Source organism: Aythya ferina (genome assembly GCF_964211825.1).
Source record: "Aythya ferina genome assembly, chromosome: 9".
Taxonomy (NCBI): domain Eukaryota; kingdom Metazoa; phylum Chordata; class Aves; order Anseriformes; family Anatidae; genus Aythya; species Aythya ferina.
In genome coordinates, this window is record NC_140305.1 from 15,352,853 (window position 1) to 15,375,417 (window position 22,565).

The 22,565-nt window shown below is 36.1% G+C and overlaps 1 protein-coding gene across 24 annotated transcripts in view; it reads right to left on the reverse strand.

Moving 5' to 3' along the window:
• Positions 1 to 22,565, reverse strand: part of DLG1 (discs large MAGUK scaffold protein 1) — a 149,729-nt gene that overhangs the window by 18,735 nt on the left and 108,429 nt on the right. For all 24 annotated transcript variants that reach the window (XM_084529486.1, XM_084529489.1, XM_084529508.1 and 21 more), the window contains 4 exons: positions 22,026 to 22,128; positions 10,917 to 11,031; positions 4,292 to 4,468; positions 3,568 to 3,637 (listed from right to left, as the gene is read on the reverse strand). In XM_084529486.1, coding sequence (XP_084385612.1) covers positions 3,568 to 3,637; positions 4,292 to 4,468; positions 10,917 to 11,031; positions 22,026 to 22,128 — 465 coding nt within the window. The remainder of the gene's footprint in view (positions 1 to 3,567; positions 3,638 to 4,291; positions 4,469 to 10,916; positions 11,032 to 22,025; positions 22,129 to 22,565) is intronic.

Here is a 22,565-nt window from a genome sequence, read left to right on the forward strand (position 1 = left end):
AATTTAGAGTATGTTTATTTTCAATTATTATCTATCTTATTTAATCCAGTGTGAGCTCATCTTTCCTTATGCAACACAGTTGCAAGAAGTCATACTATCTTTGCTATCAGCACCAATGATGGAGTGATATATAGTAATATGTACGAGTCATAAAGGACTGCATTTTTCAAATCATGGCCCACCTTCTTTGGTACAAGTACAAAACAAGAATTTGGCCTTCCTGAAGAGAATACCTATAGTGCAACATAAGCTGCATCCTGCTCCAAGTATTAACAAACCTTCTGGCCACCTGTTTTAATACAGACTTGCTTGGCAATATCACCCAGTGAAAAATCCAGTGATATTTTCACTACCACTGTCAAAAAAGTTCACTTTAAACTACCAGGTGTAAAAGAGGCATATTGTACCATAGGTGCATCATCGGTATCATGAGCACAAAGCTCTGTCGATAGCAACACTGAACACTGTTTTTAATTGGCTGGCATCTGTGTTCCACTAAAATTGTCATTCCATTGTAAGAGCTGGTAACCTATCGACCGCACACATGGACAAAAGAACTGTTTTCAAGCCAACCATATGCTTGTAGGAACCATGGTTGGCATTGGCAAGGTTTTGGGTTACAGTCCTTTTGACCTTCTTTATCTGAAACCAACAAATCATTGGAATTGACTTCTCAAACAGAAACATTACTGGAATCTACAGAATGAAGGTGACAAAGAAGTATGCCCAAAAGATTAGATATTTGCTGAGCATACTGAAAAATACTGTAACATGAATTCTGAGAGGTAGAAGTCTCACATCTATATAATTGTCCCATTGGGACAAGACACTCTGTTTGGGCAAAAGAATATGTAAATAAGAAATAATAACAAAGCAAAAATGGTGCAGTTTTGTTGGGTGGTGAGATTTTGCTATTTGTATAATTACAAGACGTAGCTAATGTTTTTATTTCGTAAAGGATAATCATTTTCTTTATTTTAGTTTTGAAAATATTTCATAACACTGATAATTTTAACCTTCTCTAGAAATCCTACTGAGGTAATATTAAGTTTCACATACTGCATGTATAATGGTCAGAGTCAGTTCCATTGCCAAAAAAAAAAAGAAATTAAAGGTAATATTGTACTGATTTTGAATAAAAGATTAGCCAAAAGATTATTTTTAAAAGATACCATGATTATAAAAAGCTGGAGAGAATTGCTTATTAGTTGCAAATGCACAGTAATTGTATTAAATTTTTCATAAGCCCACTGCAAATCATGAACAGGCATCATAAGCAAGAATATATTAAAACAGAAGCAGCACAGAAAGTGAAGTAAATGCTTATATGAAAGCAACAAACAAAAAAATAAACATTTCTGCTCCAGTTTCTTAGTGTTCCTTAAAATGAAAGGAACATAGGTTTTAATGTTTGCTATCACTAGGGTTATTTTTAAGGTTTTAATGTAGAACTTTTGACTAATTGTTCAAGGTTGGTATTTCATACTGTCCGTGGAGAATTAACAGACTCAGTAACGCACACAGTCCATGAAGACATGTATGTTGCAGACAACTTACTGGGAAAAATACCACCATGACAAATACAGGAAGAATAATTTAAAGAGAAACTGTACTGTTAAAACATTTACAGCTGAAGCAAAAGGTTGTGAACAAGTGTAAGAGTGTTTGCAAAATGAAGTGTTACTAAAGAAAAAGAACTGCAGTTCTGTATCAATGGCAAGCGTAGTTGCTTTTCCACTCAGTTTTCCATGCATATCTTTGGTGCTGTTAGTACACAGTAATTGTGTACTAACTCTTCTATTGCCAAAATGCTATTTCAAATACATAGCTAATTAAGTGTTTACAGTTTATTGGTAGACAAACTACAAAAACATGCAATTATCTGCTCAAAGAACATGGTAATGTTTGAAAAATTACTTAACGCAGTTTAAACAATCTAAGATACTTAAGTCATTTGTTTTTTACATGACCCCTAGAAAATGAACTCAAAATATAAAAATAACCAGGTTAAGAATTACCACATCAGTTGATACCATTTTATTCCCATATGAAAATATGAATGTACCAAAACAGAGAAAAGAAAATGAAATGCAATAATCAAAGTAATCCTCAATGCAGGACTGTAACTGTTAATCAGAAAATAACTGAAGATACTGATTTCACTTTAAATAACACTGTTACAAAAAAAAAAATTGTCATTTTCTTCATTAGTAAACTAAATTGAAACTTTTACCATGTAGCAGAGGAATGCACATATGGATTTGGATATCTTCAAAGTATCCAGATAAATTACTGAAGCCTTAATACTTTATGTTTGATTTTTTGAAGTTACGAAAACATTGTAACTAAAACAAATGACAAAAAAATCCTTCGCACCTACAGTAATAAGTAATGTTACAGCATTGTGCTATTTGAAAAAATATCTAAAAGAAATAGCTTCCTCAGGAACTAAGAGCATATTTCTTTTTTCTTTTTTTTTTTTTTTAAATAAATGGTAGTATATTTTTACTTTAGAAGGTTCTTACACCTAAGATGCACATATCTAAGTGTTGAAATTACCATATATATATAGTTGGTAAAAAATTGTAAGATTGTGAAATTGTTTATCTTATTTCAAAACAGCCATTACTTTGTAAAAAAAAAGCCTCACATAAAAAACAAAGAAAACAAGGCTGTTTTACTATGATGAAATTATTATAATTTAGGCTACAAGCATTCCCATTGCTATGAAAGCAGTTACCTCACTTTCTCACTGCTCATTCCCACTGCCCCAGCACACTTATTGGGGCAAGGTTTACATATTAAGCAGTGAACTGCACCATGGGATTTGACTACAATGTCTTTTGGACTGGGTTACTTTTCACCTGCATTGGTTACTTCACATGCTTTGAGCACAGCTGCACCAGTATCTGTACCAACAGAGAGCAGTGGTGAGAAAAAACAGCTGTGAGGTAGAAAGTGTTTCTGGCTAGTGATGAGCAAAGACTAGAGTTTCTGGTGGCCTATACCACTGCACAAAAATTCTTTAAAGCTTCTGCATCCACAGTTCTAAGAAAGAATTTACTTTATACTGCCTGGGTAACTGTGCACATTACAAAACCTCTTATTAGTCACAGAGGCCCTGCTGATCAATTTTGTTTTGAATGCTTTCTAGACACATTAAAAAATTAACAAAAGAAACATTTTAATTTTTCTGAAAACTGGTAGTAAGCCTCTTCCCCAAAAAGAAGTCCAAGAGCACAATCCATACCAAAGTACTAAAGGGCTTTATAAGCAGCACTTGTAGTGCTGTTCTAAATGGCATTATTCAATAACCAATTAGTATATACAAACTCCTGTTACATTACAGTATTAGGAATAGTATGTATTTCTAAGCTAATTCTTTATTTTGCAGTGCTTTGGCAACAGCTTACTATTAAAATTTGCTTTAGTTTTCAGAATAATTTTATTTCTATTTGATATTATTTCACCTTTTCACTAAAAACTGAAACAGAGTCTGAATATATAACCCACTGAAATGTGTTACCATTCACAACACCAGGTGTAATTTGCACTTCATAAACTCACCCCTTTATCTCCTCTCGTCTTGGAATTGAACTTCACTGTCTTTAAACGGGCTCGTTCTTTTTTCTCAACTCTACCAGAAGAACAGACACAAAGCAGTTAAATTAGCAAAATTCTAGAATTTCAAATTAGTACTTTTTACACTGTAAACATATAGTGCACCTTCTGTAGTACAGATTTTTGTCGCTAATGACCTCTTTGGAAAATGAATGGCAGACTGTGTTGGAAAAGCAGGGCTTTATTTCTCAACTGATGAGCTGTGAGGGCTTTGGAGCTTAAAGTGATTGCATAGATTCAGCAATTCCAGGTGTAAAAAGAAAGAGCATGTCCCTAAGTGAGTATCTTCAACCATGAGCAAACAGCAGATATTAAGATTCAGACCTCGTAATCTCTTATTTGCCAATGCCAAACAGCGTGTCTCTGCTTTGTCCACCCAGGAAAGACTTGCCCATTTCCCAGTGTTGGGGTAAAAAGAATTCTAATGTTTTACTTTTAAAAAATAATTTTAAAAATATTTTTTGGAGTATTTTGGAGCATGAAGTTTAATGTTTTTCTCAATCTGGAAAATTCTGAACCAAGTCTAATGCTCAACTGCAGAGTTGCCATCAGCAACATCATATCACACAACATTTACTTGGCACCTTCTTATGTATAAATAGTGTAATATTAAACTCATTAGAAAATTTAATAGTAGACATCACAAAGTCAATACAATATTATGACATACCTGCGTTTGCTTGGGATAACTCCAATTTCATCACTTTCTCCATCTGGAGTTACCTGCCGTGCTTGCCACCATTCATCATCAGAAGCATTAATGACATGGAGAATATCGCCAAATTTGAAGTTCAACCCTTGACTTGGAAGGCCACTATCTTTAGTCTTGTCATAATCAAAAAGAGCTCTGCGTTGAGAAGAAAAATAAATAAACATATATAGAAAAAGGTGACAAGAAACAGGTGCATATGAATAGCATTAGATTTAATTAAGCATGCAGAAATGACCGCATCATTCTGACATGTGCTTAAAATGAGAATGCTGAATACACACTCTACCTCCACAACTCCCCTGAAAATGGTCAGCATAGTATTCAAACACAAACAAAATTTATAAGTTTTAATGAATGAGACTAAACTAGGTCCAGAGCAAACTCTAATACTTTGCAAAAGGTCCACAAGAAAATGCCCCCTGCAATTCAATAAATACTTTGCATATATCAAGTTACATGTCAGACTACAGAAAAAAAAGGAAATTGATGCATAGAGCGTTGAAAGTTCGGTCCTGTACTTAGTTACAAGTTACAAATCTGGATTATTTCAGTAACTAAAAGTTACTCTCAATTTCCTGCTCACAGACTTGCAAGAAAAAAGATTAGATATATGTATGATCTGAACAGAACTTGGCCACTACAAAGCAAAAAGCTTGAGGTGCGTTCTTCTGGAAAATTCCCTACCATTTCAGGAAAATCTCATCCTTTTTTCCAAGGTTAGCCCATTTTCAAATAACAGACACTAGCACTACCTGAACACCAGCTGCAGGCTACAGCTCTATCAGCGTTCTCTTTGCCAGCAAGGGTGGTTTATTCAAGCCCACTGCTATCCATGCCCACATTCACTGCTGCTTTGTACTGCTTCCTTCCCCTTCCTTGGTTATGAAAGCAAAATTGCTTAGAAACGAACATGGTACACCATACTGTGGAATCGATAGGTGTTAAAATTAATTCTCCCCGTCGGATCATTTTAAATCTGGATCAGTTCCCTGAGAAAATGACGAGACTTACAGTATGTTTCTCCCAGCACAATCGAGGGTTTAGTGAGAATGTGAAAATGAATGACTGGAACCTCTTACTGAAATGAGAGAGATACTCCTAAGCTTATGCCTTATAAAGCACTCTTATTTTACTTTTCAAGAAGGCATATGAACAGATGTAAAGTGAAGTGCATGTACAACACAGGCCAAAAAAGTCCTCAAGTATTTCATCTGCAAGCTCATACGTTTGTCAGTGATGCACTTCCTAAATGATACCTGTCTCAATTTAGAGACTTCATACAAAGTCCAACACAACCTTAGGAAAGTGCAAATAGATCCTAATGCAATGATTTAAAATGGTATCCTTTCTCTTGTACAAATTAGGTTTATTTCTTCTTCCCAAACACTAGATTTACGTACCTTTTTGTACTAGATTTTTAATGTCTCACAAATTCTTTTACTCATGTAAGTAAGTATCTGTGAGTTGTAAGAGTTTATTCAACTGCATCTTAGCTTTGTGAATTTTGCCTTTTTAAAGCACTGAGGGTATTTCTTTCTGTTTGAACTGTATTTGAACTATGCTCATAACCAGTGCCAAATTGCTCCATCAGATCAATTCACCTTTAACATAAGGTCATACCCCCTGTATGGAGACTTTGATTATAGATTAACAATACCACGTATACATTTGTGTAGTGGAAGTTATAACAAAAAGAGAAATTTATTTTTAAATAAATTCATTATTTCTGATCAACCAGTACTTTGAACACTGTCCCACAACATTTATTCTACTTCTAAGTTTCATTTAATTTAAATGACAAGTCCTAAAAAAATATTTTAAAGAGAAAGCACCAAGTCCCTATTATTTTGCCCCGTATAAATTGGAAGCAAAACATCACTAAAATGGTAATTCGGTTCTTTCAGGAACTTCAGGAACTGAAGGCAAGTTTCATGAATATGTATGCTTCAAAGCCAAAAACTTAATGTCTGTGTTAATAGCACCAAAATTTCCATCATGTCTTTTACCTGGCTTTGCTCATTGCTTTCAGTATGATAGGCTGCTGATCAAGTTTTAGCGAAGCATTTCTTATTTTACGGTATTCTTGCTGAACAAAGCAATTGGGGAATTCCTGTGGCAGCAAAAGCATCCCTCTGTACTATTTTCTGAAACATGATTTAATCTTACCACATGGGAATGAAGGCTATCCTATAAAGGAGCTTATTTTTTTCTCCCTGAGTTTCTGGGAAAGCTGTTTAAAACCAGATGTTTGAAGTATCAGAACAACATAAAGATGACTAATTAAGCTTCTCCTGCAACTGAGTGTAATTTTCAGGCCTGCTACTAACACCAATCTTATTTTTCAATGGACCTTATTAAAATTTCCTAATGATTTCCAAACTGTGAAGTTTCTTCCACTTGGAGTTGCAATCGTTTTCAATCCAAAGAGAAATCAGCACCATTGTTTGAATTCATGATGCATCATGCTGGTTAGAAAAATGCACAGCAGTGAATGCCACTTTCAGGTCTGCATTCTACAGACATTGCACACTGGTACTTGCCATACAAGATTACATGAAGTATAGAACAGGTTTACTCCCTGGCAATATATTATCAAAGAAATCTGATGCCATCAAAGAATTTAACTTTTTTTATACATATTTTTTGAATTTAGGTATAGCTCAGATGTAAAAACAGACACATTGAGACAATCTCTCTCCTCTTAAAATAAAGATCAAAAGAAATATAAAGCAGCAATCAGAGAAGGACGTTAAATCAGTGCATCGTAATTAGTCAGGGGAGAAAGAAAGAATTAGATGTGCAAATTAAGGAGTTAGTTGCTGCTGAATCGCTATATTTATACTATCCTCCAAGGACTGTTTGTTATATTGCTATTTATCATATATTAAGATGCATGCAATTAAGAAAAATCTGCTATTTTGCTTCAAATTATATTTTCAGGCAAACACAATAGTCATTTCCTTAATATTTTATAACACCCCCAAAACGCTGTTTACAGGCACACTATTTATAAAGAGATCATGTTTCAGTTATAGGGGGGCAAGAACGCATCTCATTTTGTTTGAGATTTTGTTACCATGATTTTGAGATATCACCACAGACCATTATTCTCAGAGTATTTTCTTTTATTTGTTTTCTACAACTGTGGTTGAATGTCCATAAACATTTTATGGTTGGCTTTACTATACAATGCAGCGTATGTTATATAACTGGAATTCTAAAGGCACATCATCAACAACAACAAAAAACCTAATATTACAGAGATTTAGCTTCAGTTTGTAAACCTGTTTTTGAATTGGTACAGAATGATGATACCAAAGCGACTTATAATAAGGCATAAGTTGGATAGCCAACACGTTTTGGCAGTATCTAGCAATATGTTCAGAGTCTTAAAACTTAAAAGTCTTAAGACTCAAAGTCTTTAAAAAAAAACAGTGAGGTCAAAAATTACACTGGAAGCTAGAGTGAAAAAATGTGAACCCATCCTGCATGTGTACCCAAGTTGCCTACCAGTCTTTGGCATCTTTTGATGTGATGACAAGAATGGATCTCAAAAACCATAGCAGCACTCTCTGTAGAGGGCCGTGGGTGGAGAAGCACTTTTCATGAGGAATATTTGCATTTTAGATTTTTGTTCCAACTTACAACAAAGCTGATTAGTGAGTTTCAAAAACCTTTATTGGAAATGGAATCACCAGTCTCCACGAGGCTTTTGCCAAGTCTGGAGAAGGCTGCATTTTCTGCAGCTGACAAAGTCAAAAGCACAACCTCAACCATTCACAGATAACTTCAAGGGAATAAGAGTTACATAAACTGCTTGTCAGAGGCTTAAAATACCAGACGAATGTGTGAACATCAATGTAAGTGGTTTAGAATCTATAGCTAGAGCTATAGGCTATAGCTAACCAAGCAAAACTTAAGATTGCTTAGGCTTAGCTACATGATGAGGGCTAAGGTGATAAATCCTGTGATTATGGATATGAAGATCTAACCACGATGTCCATATGTATATTCACCTATGGAAATAAGATGTGGCTAACTGATATCAAGCACTTATCATTAGTATTTTAGCATTTATCCTTGAAGATTTAAATTATGACCCCAAAAATATTTAAAACAAACTACAAAAAACAAACAAACAAACTATGAAAAAACAGAAGCCAGATAAAGCTACCGAAGTAATAGGTCAAAACATACAGGCTACGTTACAGTTAATCTAAAAAGAAACCCTAGGTGAATAATTCATCGCATTTCTTTAAAAGCCTTCAGAAACAGACCACAAATGTCTGAGCCTTTTCTGAGCATGGATGCAATTATCCAGGTACTGGCCTTGCATAAGATTTCCTTTCCCAAAGCTTAATAGATACTGTGCCATGAACAAAACAGTATCTGTTTTGGGCATAGAATACTTGTGGATAACATAAATATAACTTCATGACATGAAGTCTGGCCTTCCTAGTCTCACTTCATTCAGTAGGTCTTCCGAATAGTTAGATTTCTAATCATGTTATTTCCCTCACCAGCTACCCATTTATTAATACTTTGGAAGGAAATAAGGAATAGAACAATTGGTAACAAATGCACAGTACACAAAGCTTGCCAAAGGGGAAACATCACTGATACTGTGCAGTCACAATCACTTCATAAACTAGAAAGATTCAAGGTAAAACTCCACAGCTATATAAATTCTAAATCTCAGCAGCCTTGCTACTCTGCCACTCACCCTTCCATCCACCAGGTATACTTCCTTGTACCAGCATGTGTGTTTATGTGGTCGTACAGCGTACTAGTAGGAGATGAATCATGTGAAATAGCCCATTTTTTTGTAGGTTAAAGTTAATTTTGCTATTTTAAGCAGCTTACGCTGGGCCTGCACAAACACAGAAGCAGGTCAAGAATGTGCATCTGTGAGAAAAATGGGGACATGGGAAACATAAAGGTGAAATCACAGAAATGTGGTGTAAGATTAACAAGAGTCACCATGTTAAGAACATCCTTAAAAAAATCTCCTTCTGCTGCATTAAAATCCCCCAGACTTCAATAAAATTAACTCCGCTAACATGGGGCAGCTTCTAGACGTTTCTGACAAAGGCCACGCCTGCAGCCTACCCCTCTACCAAACCCTTGCAATGGAAACCCAATATAACCTGTTGCACCAAATATTTACAGTGACCTTTAATTTTATATATATATAAAATATATATATATAAATATATATATATATTTGAAGTCTGTTCTGCCAAAGAACGGAAATTTAAGATTAAGAAAATGTAGAACAGTAAAATAATAATAATAATCCACAAACCTAATGTTTGGAGCAGTGTTTCATTGCTTACAGTTCAGACTAAATTTTCACTAACATTTCTTTTGATGGCAATAGCAGTAAAAACAGATTCTAAGACTCCTCTCTCCTAAGCTGCACCCATTTCTGGAGGACACTTTATTTCTACAAGAGTACAGTGATCAGGGAACTAGGTCAGATTAAATGCATTTAGTCTAGCTCATTTTTCTGATTTTTTTTTTCCACTTTGTGGCCCTGTAAACAGATATCAAGCATAACTGGGAGATGGGAACTGTTTGAGGCCGATTTCTAAATGGGAGAAGACAACAGCACCTGAGCCTAGGATTTTAGCAGGTAAGCCCAGTGAGGTCCTACAACATTTTAAATCAATTTTAAAGCAAGCACTGTCACTAGTGAAGTCTTAACCTGCTCTGCTAAAATGGTCTGGCCTCTTCCATGAGGCTAATGCTGGTCCTTGTTCAACTCGGAGATGAGTCAGTTCAGGGAACTCAAACATCAATTACTTTTTTAAAATGCAATCCTTTTACCCACATTCAACACCTGAAATGTTACACCTTTTCAGTACATAGCAACTGACAGAGGAGTAAGATTACATATTAAATAAGCTGCATCTTGCCACAGTTTCCTGGGGAAACTACCTATTTTCTTAATTATTTCATGCTTTTATATTTTGTATTTCCCACTTCACTTAATCCACTTTTATGTTTAATTTTGTATGAATAAATTTATGAAGACTACTCAATTTATTCACTTTGGCCTATTTGGTGATCACTTGTTTACCACGGAAATTATTCTGTAACAGAATGCTATTCTGATTTCCTAATACAAGCTGAGAATATGACCGAAGCAAGCTGAAGAAAATAAGATGGCCACTTGCCAAAGCTTAAGTTGTGGGAGACTCTAAATTTAAACTCAAGAACTTAAAGGGGAGAATGAAGACTTGTGTCACAAAAACACAAATTGAGTTAAACAGGTTGCTAAATTGTTACTTAGACTTTAAAAGAATAAATGTTTTTACTGACTGGTCATCATCTCTGAGGGGCAGAACAAAAAGCAAGTAAAAGCACCACTCTTCCAAGTTCTCAGAGCTAATACTACTTTTTTTTCCAGCTGTATTACTTTAATCAAAATAAGTTAAACTTTCTTTTTAATATATTGCAATCATATAAATACCAAATTGCTAAGTTCAGTAACATGTAAATTAACATATAAAACACAGAAATACTAAGTCTACAGAAAAGCAGAAAAACACACTAGTAATATGGTGAAAAAGATAATTACCTGACATATAGGGATCTCTTCTGGCTAGTTCGCAATGATCCTGATCCTGAACTAATGCTACTGTTCATCATCTGTTCCCGTAAATCATGTATTTTAGCTTCAAAACGGCTGTATTCTGTAAGAAATGGAAGCACTGTTATTAATTTCCCCTATTCTCTGGGGATTAAATTACATAAATTTTCAAATCTCAGAAAATAAGCGTCTGTTACAGCTATGTTAATGCAAGAAAACACCATCAAAAACCAATGTTTTTACTAAGCACTATGTTTTGTAATTAAAAGCTACATAAAGGTTTACATTTATCAAATGAAAGAAAAATTGAAATAATCATGATGACACAAAGCAAATAAACAGAAGCAAACATCCATTATACTTAAAGATTTAATATAGTTTACAGCAACCAGTACGTTCCTAATTAAAACAAACAATTCTGCTAACAATCATTTTATAGTAATAAAAACACTGATATAAATTCTACCCAATGACCAAAATAAAACTTCATAACATACATCTGAAACACATATATTTATAAACAAAACTATATATCATAAGTGCTAAGATGTAGGAATTGCAAGTGTCTGAAAAGCTGGAATTGAACAGATGCTTTAATACTACTGGACTTAAATTAGACACAGAATTTAGCACTACAAGGTGGGGAACACACAAAGCATTTTCTGAATTAGCCAATGTTCCCATGGGAGCTCAAGAAAGGAAAAAAAAATCCAGAATTCTGGCATGAATCTCGATCCACTTATAAACAGCATTAAGACATTCAAAGTCCCTCTATATAATTATGTACAATGTTAATCCTGGAAAAACGGATTGTGTTCTTAAGTAGCACTATGCACTAATAAAACTAAGCTAAATGCATATAATTTATCTATGAAGGCAGACAGTAAAATAGGAACTGCTTCTTCAGGACAAACAAATCCTGAAGCAAGGTACTTACGCGTTGTCAGCATAAAATATGAACTCAAAACAAGTTTTTCCTTCAGTTGAACAGTTTGGACTCCAGGATCAACAGATCCACGGCTAAAACCTTTCTAGTTAAAGGAAACGCGCTACAGCCACCACCTTCGCCCGCCCACGTGATGCAAGATTACAATGAGTCAACACTGGGAGAGCCAGGGTGTGTGCAGCCAGCAGCTGCTGAACTGCCTCATTTGTGCTCTTCTCCCTAGCTGCACCCTCATTCCCTGGGGGCATCAAATTTACTCAAGACACACACGACTGATAATGAGAGCTCAAAAAATGCAAAAAATCTTGAGGAAATCTCTCAACTGCAGTTCCTTCAACTTAAGTCATCTTAAATGCCACGAACAATTTATCATTTTGCATTCTGTAGGAATTTATCCCTGCACACTCATCAGATAATGAGCACCAAGATTTACAGATTAACTAAGAGAAGAAGAAGAAAATTAAGTTAGAGAAGAACATTGTGAACCATTTTCTGGTATACCAGTTCATTCATCCAGGTAACTATAAAACTTATATTCTAGCAATAGCAACCAGAATTAGCCCTGTGCATATTACGGACAGTAAGAACAGACTCTTGAATAATCCTGACTCCTGTCCTTTAAAGCCCAAAGCTAGTAGCTTTTTTTAATAGCATCCTGATTTTTGAAACAGCATCTAGTGCCTTTGTATAAACAAAGCCCAGATCAAAGAACTTACCAGCCCTAACCGAACTAAAGACGTTGTGTGACAAGAAACAAAAACATTATGTCCACCCTACTGATGTTATTATTAATTGCAAAAGAATTCAAGATGACTGGATGGCTACCCAAGAGGAATGTGACAAAACGACAATTTTTAGAAAGCAACATCCCTTAGGGGAAGGACCCAGACACAGAGAGAGAATGGCCCGCTCCTGCTGTGCCAGTGCCGCAGTGCATGGCCGTGGGTAAGGCACCTCGGTTTGCTGTGCTTTCCCCCTGCCTCACTGCTGCTGGCCTTATCTGTTTAGACTGTAAAATCTGAGACAGTCTCTTTTTGTGAGGAATAATCTAAATAGGATTTCAGACAGTAGCCAAGTATCTTCAGTTCATTTATATGAATGTACAGGTTCGTATTAAACTCCTGTTTAACAGGTGCTGTCTCCCTTTCACAGCTGAAAATTGTGTAACTGACTGCAGTGCGAACAGACTCCTTTTACAGGAACAGCTAGGGAACGAGCTCTTTGCTTATCAGGAGACAGATACCAAAATTCACACATTTGTTCACACAGGAACAAAACTGAGACAAGCCAATTTTATTTTTTTTCACACAATTCGAGGCATTGAAGATACGGGAGGGCAGGCAAAAAAAAAAAAAAAAATCCTTCTTTTCGTTAGTCTGTCTCCCCGCACAAGATGGAACATTTCAGACAGCCACAAAGCCAAGTCACAAAAAAAGGGAAAATGTGGTGCTCGTCCTTGTGATGAGACTGAAGGCTGCCTAGATAAGATTTTCTGATGTCCTAAAGAATCACTTAAGTACGCTGTGAATAGATTTTTCGTTGTTGTTTTTAACCTGTCAATTCACTGAAAATTAATTCAAACCACTGCATTGCAAAGGAAGCATAACCCTTTAAACACACTGCTCTTTATTGACTAAAACATAGCTTGCCCTCCAAATTATTTAGTTGCTCCAGGTAAAACACCAGATAAATTAATAGGGCAGAATATACTTAAAGTTAACAACTCCATACTCCTAGGACAGCTTGCATCAAAGTAAAAAAAAATCTTTCATTCAGCAGCAGATATTCTCCTCAATTTCTTGCATGTTCACCTACGCACGTTTCTGCACTTGTCCTTATATTAACTTTGTTGTTCTTACTGATCACAAAAGAACACATAATCCATGGGACTATCACAGAGCTCATTTTGGAGAGTGCAGCTAGCCAGATGGTTTGCGCTTTACTCTGGTACTCAGCAGAGCAGAATTTAATTCACTGCAGGGCCTTTTGTTCCTCTGATGCTGGCCATGGCACTGCATTTTCCTTCTGTTTTTTCCAGATCCCCATTAGGAAAACCATACTAATTCTATAAAGGCTCTTAAGCAGCACGTATCACAGCAATTGTGAATGTGTTCCACTGTGCAGTAAGTGACACTGCTAACAACTGGCAACATCCATCCCTCTTTCCCCGTCCTCTCTAAGGGGGATATAGATACTTCTACATCTGTAGAGACGCTTGTTTTAAATGAATACAGTTCTGTCTGATGAAGCAGTCACTGTCAGAAAGGTGTGTCTTGAACCTGGGACCAAAGGAAGCTGGGTGTAGAAAAGTTCTTTATCTCCTGTGAAAATTCATTTCGGTCCCAGGCTGGCCACCAAGGAAGCTCTATCATGTGTATGCAACGGAATTTGCAATTGTTTTAAAAAACAAATAAATACATTACACTTGTGAAGTGATCTTTTGAGTCTTTTACACCTGGTTCTTCATGAAAGATTAAATCTCTAAACTTCAAACACACTAAAAGAAGGGTAGCAGGGATTTCTGACACGTGAGATTATTTTTTTTTACCCTTCATGAAAGGAAAGTAAGCATGGAAATGATACATAATCCAAGCATCGTCTGACGCTGCAGCCAGTTCAGTACTGAAAATACCTGCAGTTACTTGCAATACCTGCTAGAAAAAAATATTAAATTTTTTTTTAAATTGTCACCTTTCAACTGCTGAAAAAAATCTCCACCCATATAACGTATTTAAGACAGTTAGAAGGGGAGGCTATTCTCTACTATTGCTTAATTCTGCTTTATCTTATTTATTATCTGCAGGTTGCTGCACTTGCAGTTTTCTACAATAATCTAACCTTACTCATCAAAACTGCTGGGAAATAAGTGCTGAATACGTGACAGGGACATCTGTAGGACTAAGGAGGAGAACAATTTCTACAGAGAGGCTCTGGCTACACCAATAAAGCTAAAAAGAAAAACAAAACTAAACAAAACAAAAAGGGCTGGGACCGAGAAGGGTCTGCATTGCATATTTCATGAAAACTTAAACGCTTTGCAGGTGGAATCTGTTGTGTTCTTTTTATAGGGCAAGCTAAGAATTTGTGCTCCTCTTACAGAAGGCTTCAGGGGATAAGATACCTCAAACAAAATATTGAGCTTGGAACTGAAAAGTAGACAGGATTCTGTTCTTTAAACTCCTGCAAAGTTTGATATTAAATACAGTGATACTGAAACTAATGCCAGTGACAGAAAATAAGACAACAGCAAAATGGCTGATAGCCACAGAAAATCAGTATCAGTTTGGTACCAAAAGGATCTGCACCCTGTTGAGAACTGGATAACATTGTCCTGGCTTTGTTCAAACTGGGGATGATAAAGCGAAGTGTGAGGTCTGCTAATCTGTCCAGGAGAGGTTATGCCTCTAACTCCGTGATTGGAAGAGTTGGATATCAACTGTCCTTAGCACCTTTGATCTCTTAGGAAAGAGAGGATAACTGATGCCATCTCCATAGAAAAGTAATCCCAGGACAGCAGTCAGAAGACTGGCCCCAGTTGCTCCGTCTTAAATGCCCTGTAAGAAGGGAATATCAATAACCAACAGCTGGTATTCCACATACAGGAATTTGTATGTGAGATGTGCATGTATCAACTGTGATATATACAAAATATAATTTTGTTTCATTAATAAAGGAACAGAAAACCACCTAAGCGCTTGTTGTTGGTTTTTTTTTTTTTTTTTTTTTTGATCAATCCCTGAAGTAATACATTACTATTTATTAAACAAAAAATATGCAAACCAATTGCAGGGAAGTAATATCACATTTACACTAATGAAACACTTCATATAATGGGTATACCAGACATAGACGATTTATTAAGAAACTCCTTAGCTAAAAAACATAAAAGCAAAAGTACTAGATGAAACCAAAGGGATCATCTTGACTCAGCACTTGTGTCTCTTACTGACCAAGCACAAATATGTAGGGCTTATGAGAACAAGGTAAGAAGAGTGATACCTTGCCCTCAAGAGTACGAAATCCTGGAAGATTCCTCTGGTCTCCAGCCCCCGAAGATATTTTGCCTAGAAAACTGCAACATTTTCGACATCAACTTTTACTTTTTAAAAAATCAAAACTTCAGATAAAAGGTCTGAGCAGTCTGACTCTCCTGGACAGCCCATCTGGTGAACAAGACAACAGGGATAAACAGATAGATGGTGAATAACTATACAGGCAAGGGTACAGGGTGGTGGTGGTGGCGGCAAAGAGGCTACAGGGACAATTAATTTCGTCTGCAACACACATTCTAGCAAAGAGGAATGAAAGTACAGACTACTAAAGGGGGTGGAAGATTCCATAAATAGCACAGAAGGAAAAGCAATTCTTGAAAGCATGGATGTGTGTAGAGGGAACAGATGGTAGCACAGCACTGAGAAGTATAGATTCCTACATATACTGAACCCATTAAGAACTGAAAAAAGTTCACTTTAATTAAAAAAAGTATGCCCCTTGCATTTCGCTTACCATCTGTCTGCGGAAAGCCCTCCTTTAGTGGGCCCCATCGGATCTGTCAAGGCAGGAATCTGCTGAGAATTTTGTATCTTTTTTTTCTTCTGCACTCTCAGAATACTCATAATTTTCCTTTATCACTGCCTACAAACACACTGAGAAATGGAGCCTGACAGTAAGTTAGGACAGCCATCACACTGACCTTGTACTGACCTATTTGTTTTCAATTCTAAGTTTTTGAGGCAGGACTGGCACAGCACACAGTGGAGTGAAGTTATATTTTTGATCTCTAGTAATGAACTATCATCATCTCTTGATTATCTACACTGGTATTCAGTAAACTCATAGATAGTATTCATGTTTTGCCTATCTGTTCTTGTTACAGACTGTAGTAAGAATGACAATTAGTAGAAGAGGCTATGGAGTATACCTATTTACTTCAACTACTCAAAAATATTTGTGAAGAAGTTGCATATTAAAATACACAGACATTAAAAACATCATAAATCATTTTGGGAGAGATGATATTATGCAGCAATGCTAGTTTTTTTTACATTAACTTGAATCGAGAGAGGTCACACTGCATTGCAAGTGCTATTGGTGGCTTTCATACACTCTGGAGCCTGAGGAGCTTGAACCTCATTAATGGAAGTCTAGGCCACTGAATTTCAAAACAGACAACTAAATACCAATGCATCTTTTTAAAGAACTCTTTCCACAGAACCTGCACAACTCGGAATGTCAATGCCACTGCTTAAGTCAATTTACCAAAAATGTTGAAGGTTTAACACACGTTTACAACTTGTAGAAGGATGAACTGTTCTTTAAGAAAGACTAACAATTTTATTTACTGTATTAAAGAGCAGAAGTGAAGTTTTAAAGGATTAAAACATAAGTAAGCCGCTTTAGAGTGTTACCTATCACGACTATTTATAGCAGAAACCTCCTTCTAATCTTAATGCGACAGATTTTAAAGGTACTTTAATTGACTAATCTGGATTACTCAAATCAGTAAAACCATGTACAAAACAAATGGCAAGAAATGGACTGGATGACTAGAGATCACATACCCCAAAACAGGGTAAAATATTAATTTTTTATTTAATTTTTTTTTTTTTTTCAGTTTGTGGAACTGGGACATGATGATCTTTTAAACCATCTTTGGTTACAACAATTCATATTACTCCACCAAAAAGTGAGTAAAGCTCAACCTCTTGATATGCAACAAATATTGAAAATTAAGCTTTGCAAAAGCATAATTGGTTTTATACAACTTCAGGTGGACTTTTATAAATAGAGTACTTGTATTTCAAGACAAATGTTCAGAAAAATCCTTAGCTTACACAAAGTGCTACCTTTTCCCTGAAATTCATTATTCTATTTTAAATGCCACTAGAAAACAGTGCATAGATGAAGCATCAGAAACAGAAAAATCGGCTCAATCCTGGGCATTGAAAGGTAAGCTCCAAAGCATTCTTTTTTCTTTTGACTCATTTGCTTTACAGACACAAGAGAATAAAAAAATATTAAGTTTTCATAGTTGATTCTTTAGTAGATTTATACATTCTTTCAAAACAAAAAGACATGAAAATCCACCTTAAAAATGGCTAACAAGGTATCAGGAGCTTGGATCCAAATAAGGAATCTTAAATACATTTTGCAATGGTCCACAAAGAATCGCTTCTATTTCCTTTAATAAAATTAAAGGAAGATGTGTGTATTAGCAACTGGTGTCTTATACGTTTCCAGAATGGCAGAATCTAACCTTCCAGAAATCCTGAATTTTCATGTAACCCTGTATTATTATGCTATCCTCAAAACACATGAGTGTTTCAGATGACCTTATAACTTGATTGGACATAACAACAGAAGTGGAGCTGTCCACGTGAAACGCAACAAAGAGGAAAAACAGAGCCCTCCAAAGGCCGTACATCTCTGGACAGTCCTATACTCCCCCCTTGCTGCTCCTCTCCTCACTACATTCCCTTCAAGCACTCAGATGCGCGTGTTCTTTTATCACTGCTATGTAGCATGATTGTAATAGTGACCATCTCTGAATTGACACACATAAGCGATATACATAAATCTAAATGGCTTAGAGCTTCCTCTAAATACCACGTTTTTTATTTGCCATCCTACCTCTGTGGAAAACACAAAGAAGCTACAGAAAGAGGGAGAAGGCATTGTGGCACTGAGGTCTCTCTACAGAGCTAGGGGACAACAGCAAAATGTAATGGCTCAGAAACCTCTACAAACGAGAAGGGCTCATCAAAAGGCTTTTGTGTACTGGAGCAATGTCACATTCTTTGAAACTGTTACAGGTTCACTTCCAGTGGAACTCACAGCCACCTTATCCTACCCCAAGTCCAGTAACCAGCATTTGCTAAACTGTTGCTAACTGGATTTGAAGAGTCTGGGCAATGGATACTTCAACCCTTTTGATGGTAGGGGTTTATTCATTTATTTATTACAAACAGCCTACTTGGGCTTTTCTATGGGAGAACTGTTTGCAAAGGGTTTTTGTTTGTTTGTTTTTATTTCCCCCCCCACAGAAACCAGAGCAGAAAATCAAGAGGGGTATTTCTGGCAGAGCTAATGTTGCAGGATGTTACAACATGAATTAGCATTTCCCACCACATCTGTGAACACACAAACTGTCACATACAGTTACAGGGAATGAAGTGAGCTGGTCCCAAGTGTCTTCCAAATGCTCCTATCATACTGAATCTATTTACCCAGTTATAATGAGCACTGATGGATGTCTAGAATCTCCTTGATCTGCCCTAGCTGTCAGCATCTTTTATTGAACTCCTGCTGCAATCAAATATAAATAACACACATGCAATGCAAGCAGTTATAGCTGATGTGCTTCATCTTTATGACGACATTTGAGAAACACCCATGATGAACAATAAGTTTATGAACTATTCAAATTAATGCTTTTTAACCTTATCTTGAATGACATAATCAAAAATTGGAGCTATACAAATATCATTTTCCAACTCAACTGAATCTAGTAAGGAAAAAGGAGATTATTAGCAGCTATAATTTAGGAAATCTGAAGATTCTCAGAAAACGTCAGTATTTTTAACAAATACACAGTATGGCCAGGATTATATTCTCTACTTAGAAAGCCAAATCTGAACCAGGCTGCTTTCCTATGATAATAAATTAATATAAATCTTTAAGGAAATACTCTCTTCACTGATCCCTACGCTATAAACAGTGAGTATCTGATTCAAATTATTTCCTACATCAGACCTGAAAGAAGCTGACAGCTAGAGTTTCATTCAATCTCTTTCTGCAAGTCAGAAAAAAGCAGAAATGCCAAAGCCAGGTATTAGTAGCTAGAGCTCTCCGAGGTAGGTTGGCTGTGTGCCAATTCAGTTTGCTTCCAAACTACAATGGATCACAGTCTCCTAGATACACTTTTCTTTTGTGGTGTACTTCAAAAGGTTAAGGTAAAACCTAACATGCTTCCATCATCTTCACTCCAAATGTAAACTTTAAGTACTATTTCAAAGAGAAAGACAGGCATATGAACCAAACAACTTAAAAAAAATAAATATCTTTCTTTGAATGTCAGATACCTGTCTACAATCTAAGATGCTTCAAGAAACCTCTCCTGCATCCATCCTCTCAAATGGGCCCTATAATTCTGAGAACTCCACACTCAATGCAGCTCACCTGCAAGCAGTGTTATTGTGAATGCTTCAGTAATCATGAAGAAGTAAGTACAGCTCTAGGTTTGAAGCCTGCAAGTGACAGTTGTTGAAAAATTTCTAAGAAAGGCAAGCGTATGTTGCTTTAGGCAAACCTCTGTGCAATGACTCAAAATTCCATCAGTCAAGCACCTCAAAACATGTTTCAAGAAAATGAATTATCTTCTTGGACATGCAGTAATGAAGAAATCTGTTGGTTTTTTTTTTCTTTTCTTTTCTTTTTTTTTTTTTTTTCCAGTGCTGAAAGAGCAGGATCCATCCAAAATGCTTAGTTCTTCCTTACAAAAAGAGCTCCAACTTTCAGAGTACGAGAAGGTCCAATGCTTTTATAAACATGAGTACCAGAAAAAGAACTGTAAAACTGCTTCTTCTAAATTAAGTCTGGATACCTTTTTTGGCAAGAAAGAAAACGTGTTTGTCTCTTGGGATATGTTCTACAAGAGAAACATTTGTCCTGCTACTAGGAACTACATCTCAAAACATCTTTCTGGCAGAAGAAACAGTGACCAGAAACACCCTCTTTGTAAAAAACAAACAAACAAAGAAGCCAGATTCTCAAAAGGTTGACCCATGGGCAAATAAAAAACACAAGCTTTATTTCTTAAAAAGATGAGAGATTCCTATGCTTGGAGCAAGAAAGTGTAACAATTTGACTCACCTGTGAGAACACTAAAAAATTAATAAAGGATAGGCCAAATGTTTATCAACAGAAGTATTTGAAAATTATGACACAAAGCCTAAGCAAATACTCTAGAACAAATGCTGATCATACTATTCAGTCCTGGAACAGAACAATCTACAGATTCAATACGTGAACAGGATGCACATCCTTGCAAGACAATACAGGCATTGACCATATGGGCTGGCTGCAGGGATCTGACCATGAAGCAGACACAAACAAAACAGTTGGCCTTATTACTGAGAGTTCCTGGGTTGGCTGAGATATGATATGATGTTGATGCAGGTGGTGGTGAGGGAGATGTGGAAAACTAACACTTCAAAGACTCGGTGAGGACTGGATACGAGAAACGTGATGGAAGAAGAGAAAAAAATGAAGAGAAGAGTGCCGCAATCAGCTACCTAACAATTTCTGATGAAGGTAGCAGCCCTGCTCAATGTCCAGTCCTGATAAACACAATTACCCCTTCCCAGGACTGTTAAGGAAAAGGTTTATGCAGACAAAGTCACTGCAAACAAGATTTAGTGGTATGTTATCCAAATTAGTAAAATTGTAGAAAGCTGTTGATCATCATAGTTCACAATGAGACGACAAGAACATCCTGTTACATGTGTAACAACAATAAACAATGTCACAGACTCAAGGTATGTGTAACATTTTAGACTATTGAATTTTTAAAGTATCAAATAGGCAAAGACATTCAAAGCTTGCTATAGAGATACAAGAGGACAAATATGTGCATTGGGATGAGGCAATATTATTTGGTTTCTGAAGAACCCACAAGGATGGTTATTAATCATCCACTGCAGTCTAATCTAGATCAGAAGAAACTGCTGGATAAATAGAAATACCAGCGTAGTATGAAACAGAGGAATGAAAACCTGATTTCTTCAGGTCATCTTAATCAACACAGAGAAGGAATAAGCAATAACATTGTATTTCTATTAAGTTCTGGATTTATTAGCTTAACCTTCATGTTCTGACAGCGTTAACATTTAAACATTAAAAACATTAAAAATCAAAATTCTGAACATGATCTGAGCAAGTAACATACCAAACTGAGACACCAATGCTTGCACATATTCCACTGTGACCGCTTGCAATTATCCTAACAGGTATGTGTCAACATCTATTACATTACTTGTTTCTCTTCGGCTCAAAAAAGGGGGTTAGGCATGAATGGGATGGAAAGACACTTTAAATTATCTGTGTTTCAAATTATAGAAATGAAACTTGAATATGTACGGCAACTGTCTTACCTTCTGGACGGTACTGAGCTACAATAGTTACTGCTTGGCCTGCATTCTTCAGGGCTGCTGCTGCTTGTTCATGGGTTGCTGCCTTCAGGTCTACTCCATTTACCTACAAATGATACAAAAAATCCTCTTTATCAAAATAAATTTTGATAAATTATCGTTACATTATCGTTACATACGATACATTACATACGTTACATACATTATCGTTACAGAAGATAGACTAATGAAAATTAACTGGATACAAACTAGTTTCCATGTCCTCTGAGATTTCCCCGTTTCCTATGAGCTAGTTAATACAAACAAGGATTACTTGTCTTTAGACAATGAATCCTCTGTCACAAATACCCATCTGCTAAGAAATGCTTAAATAATTACAGTATAGCACTTCATGAATTTATATTCCCTAGGTTAATTCTCTTGATTAAGATCTTTTTCTTTCATATTAGGGACATGCATTAAATGCTGCTTTCTGTGGTGGTTCACCTCACCCTTCTACAAGAGGCCTTGAGGTACATTGTTAGCCAAAGCGTGCCTACAGAT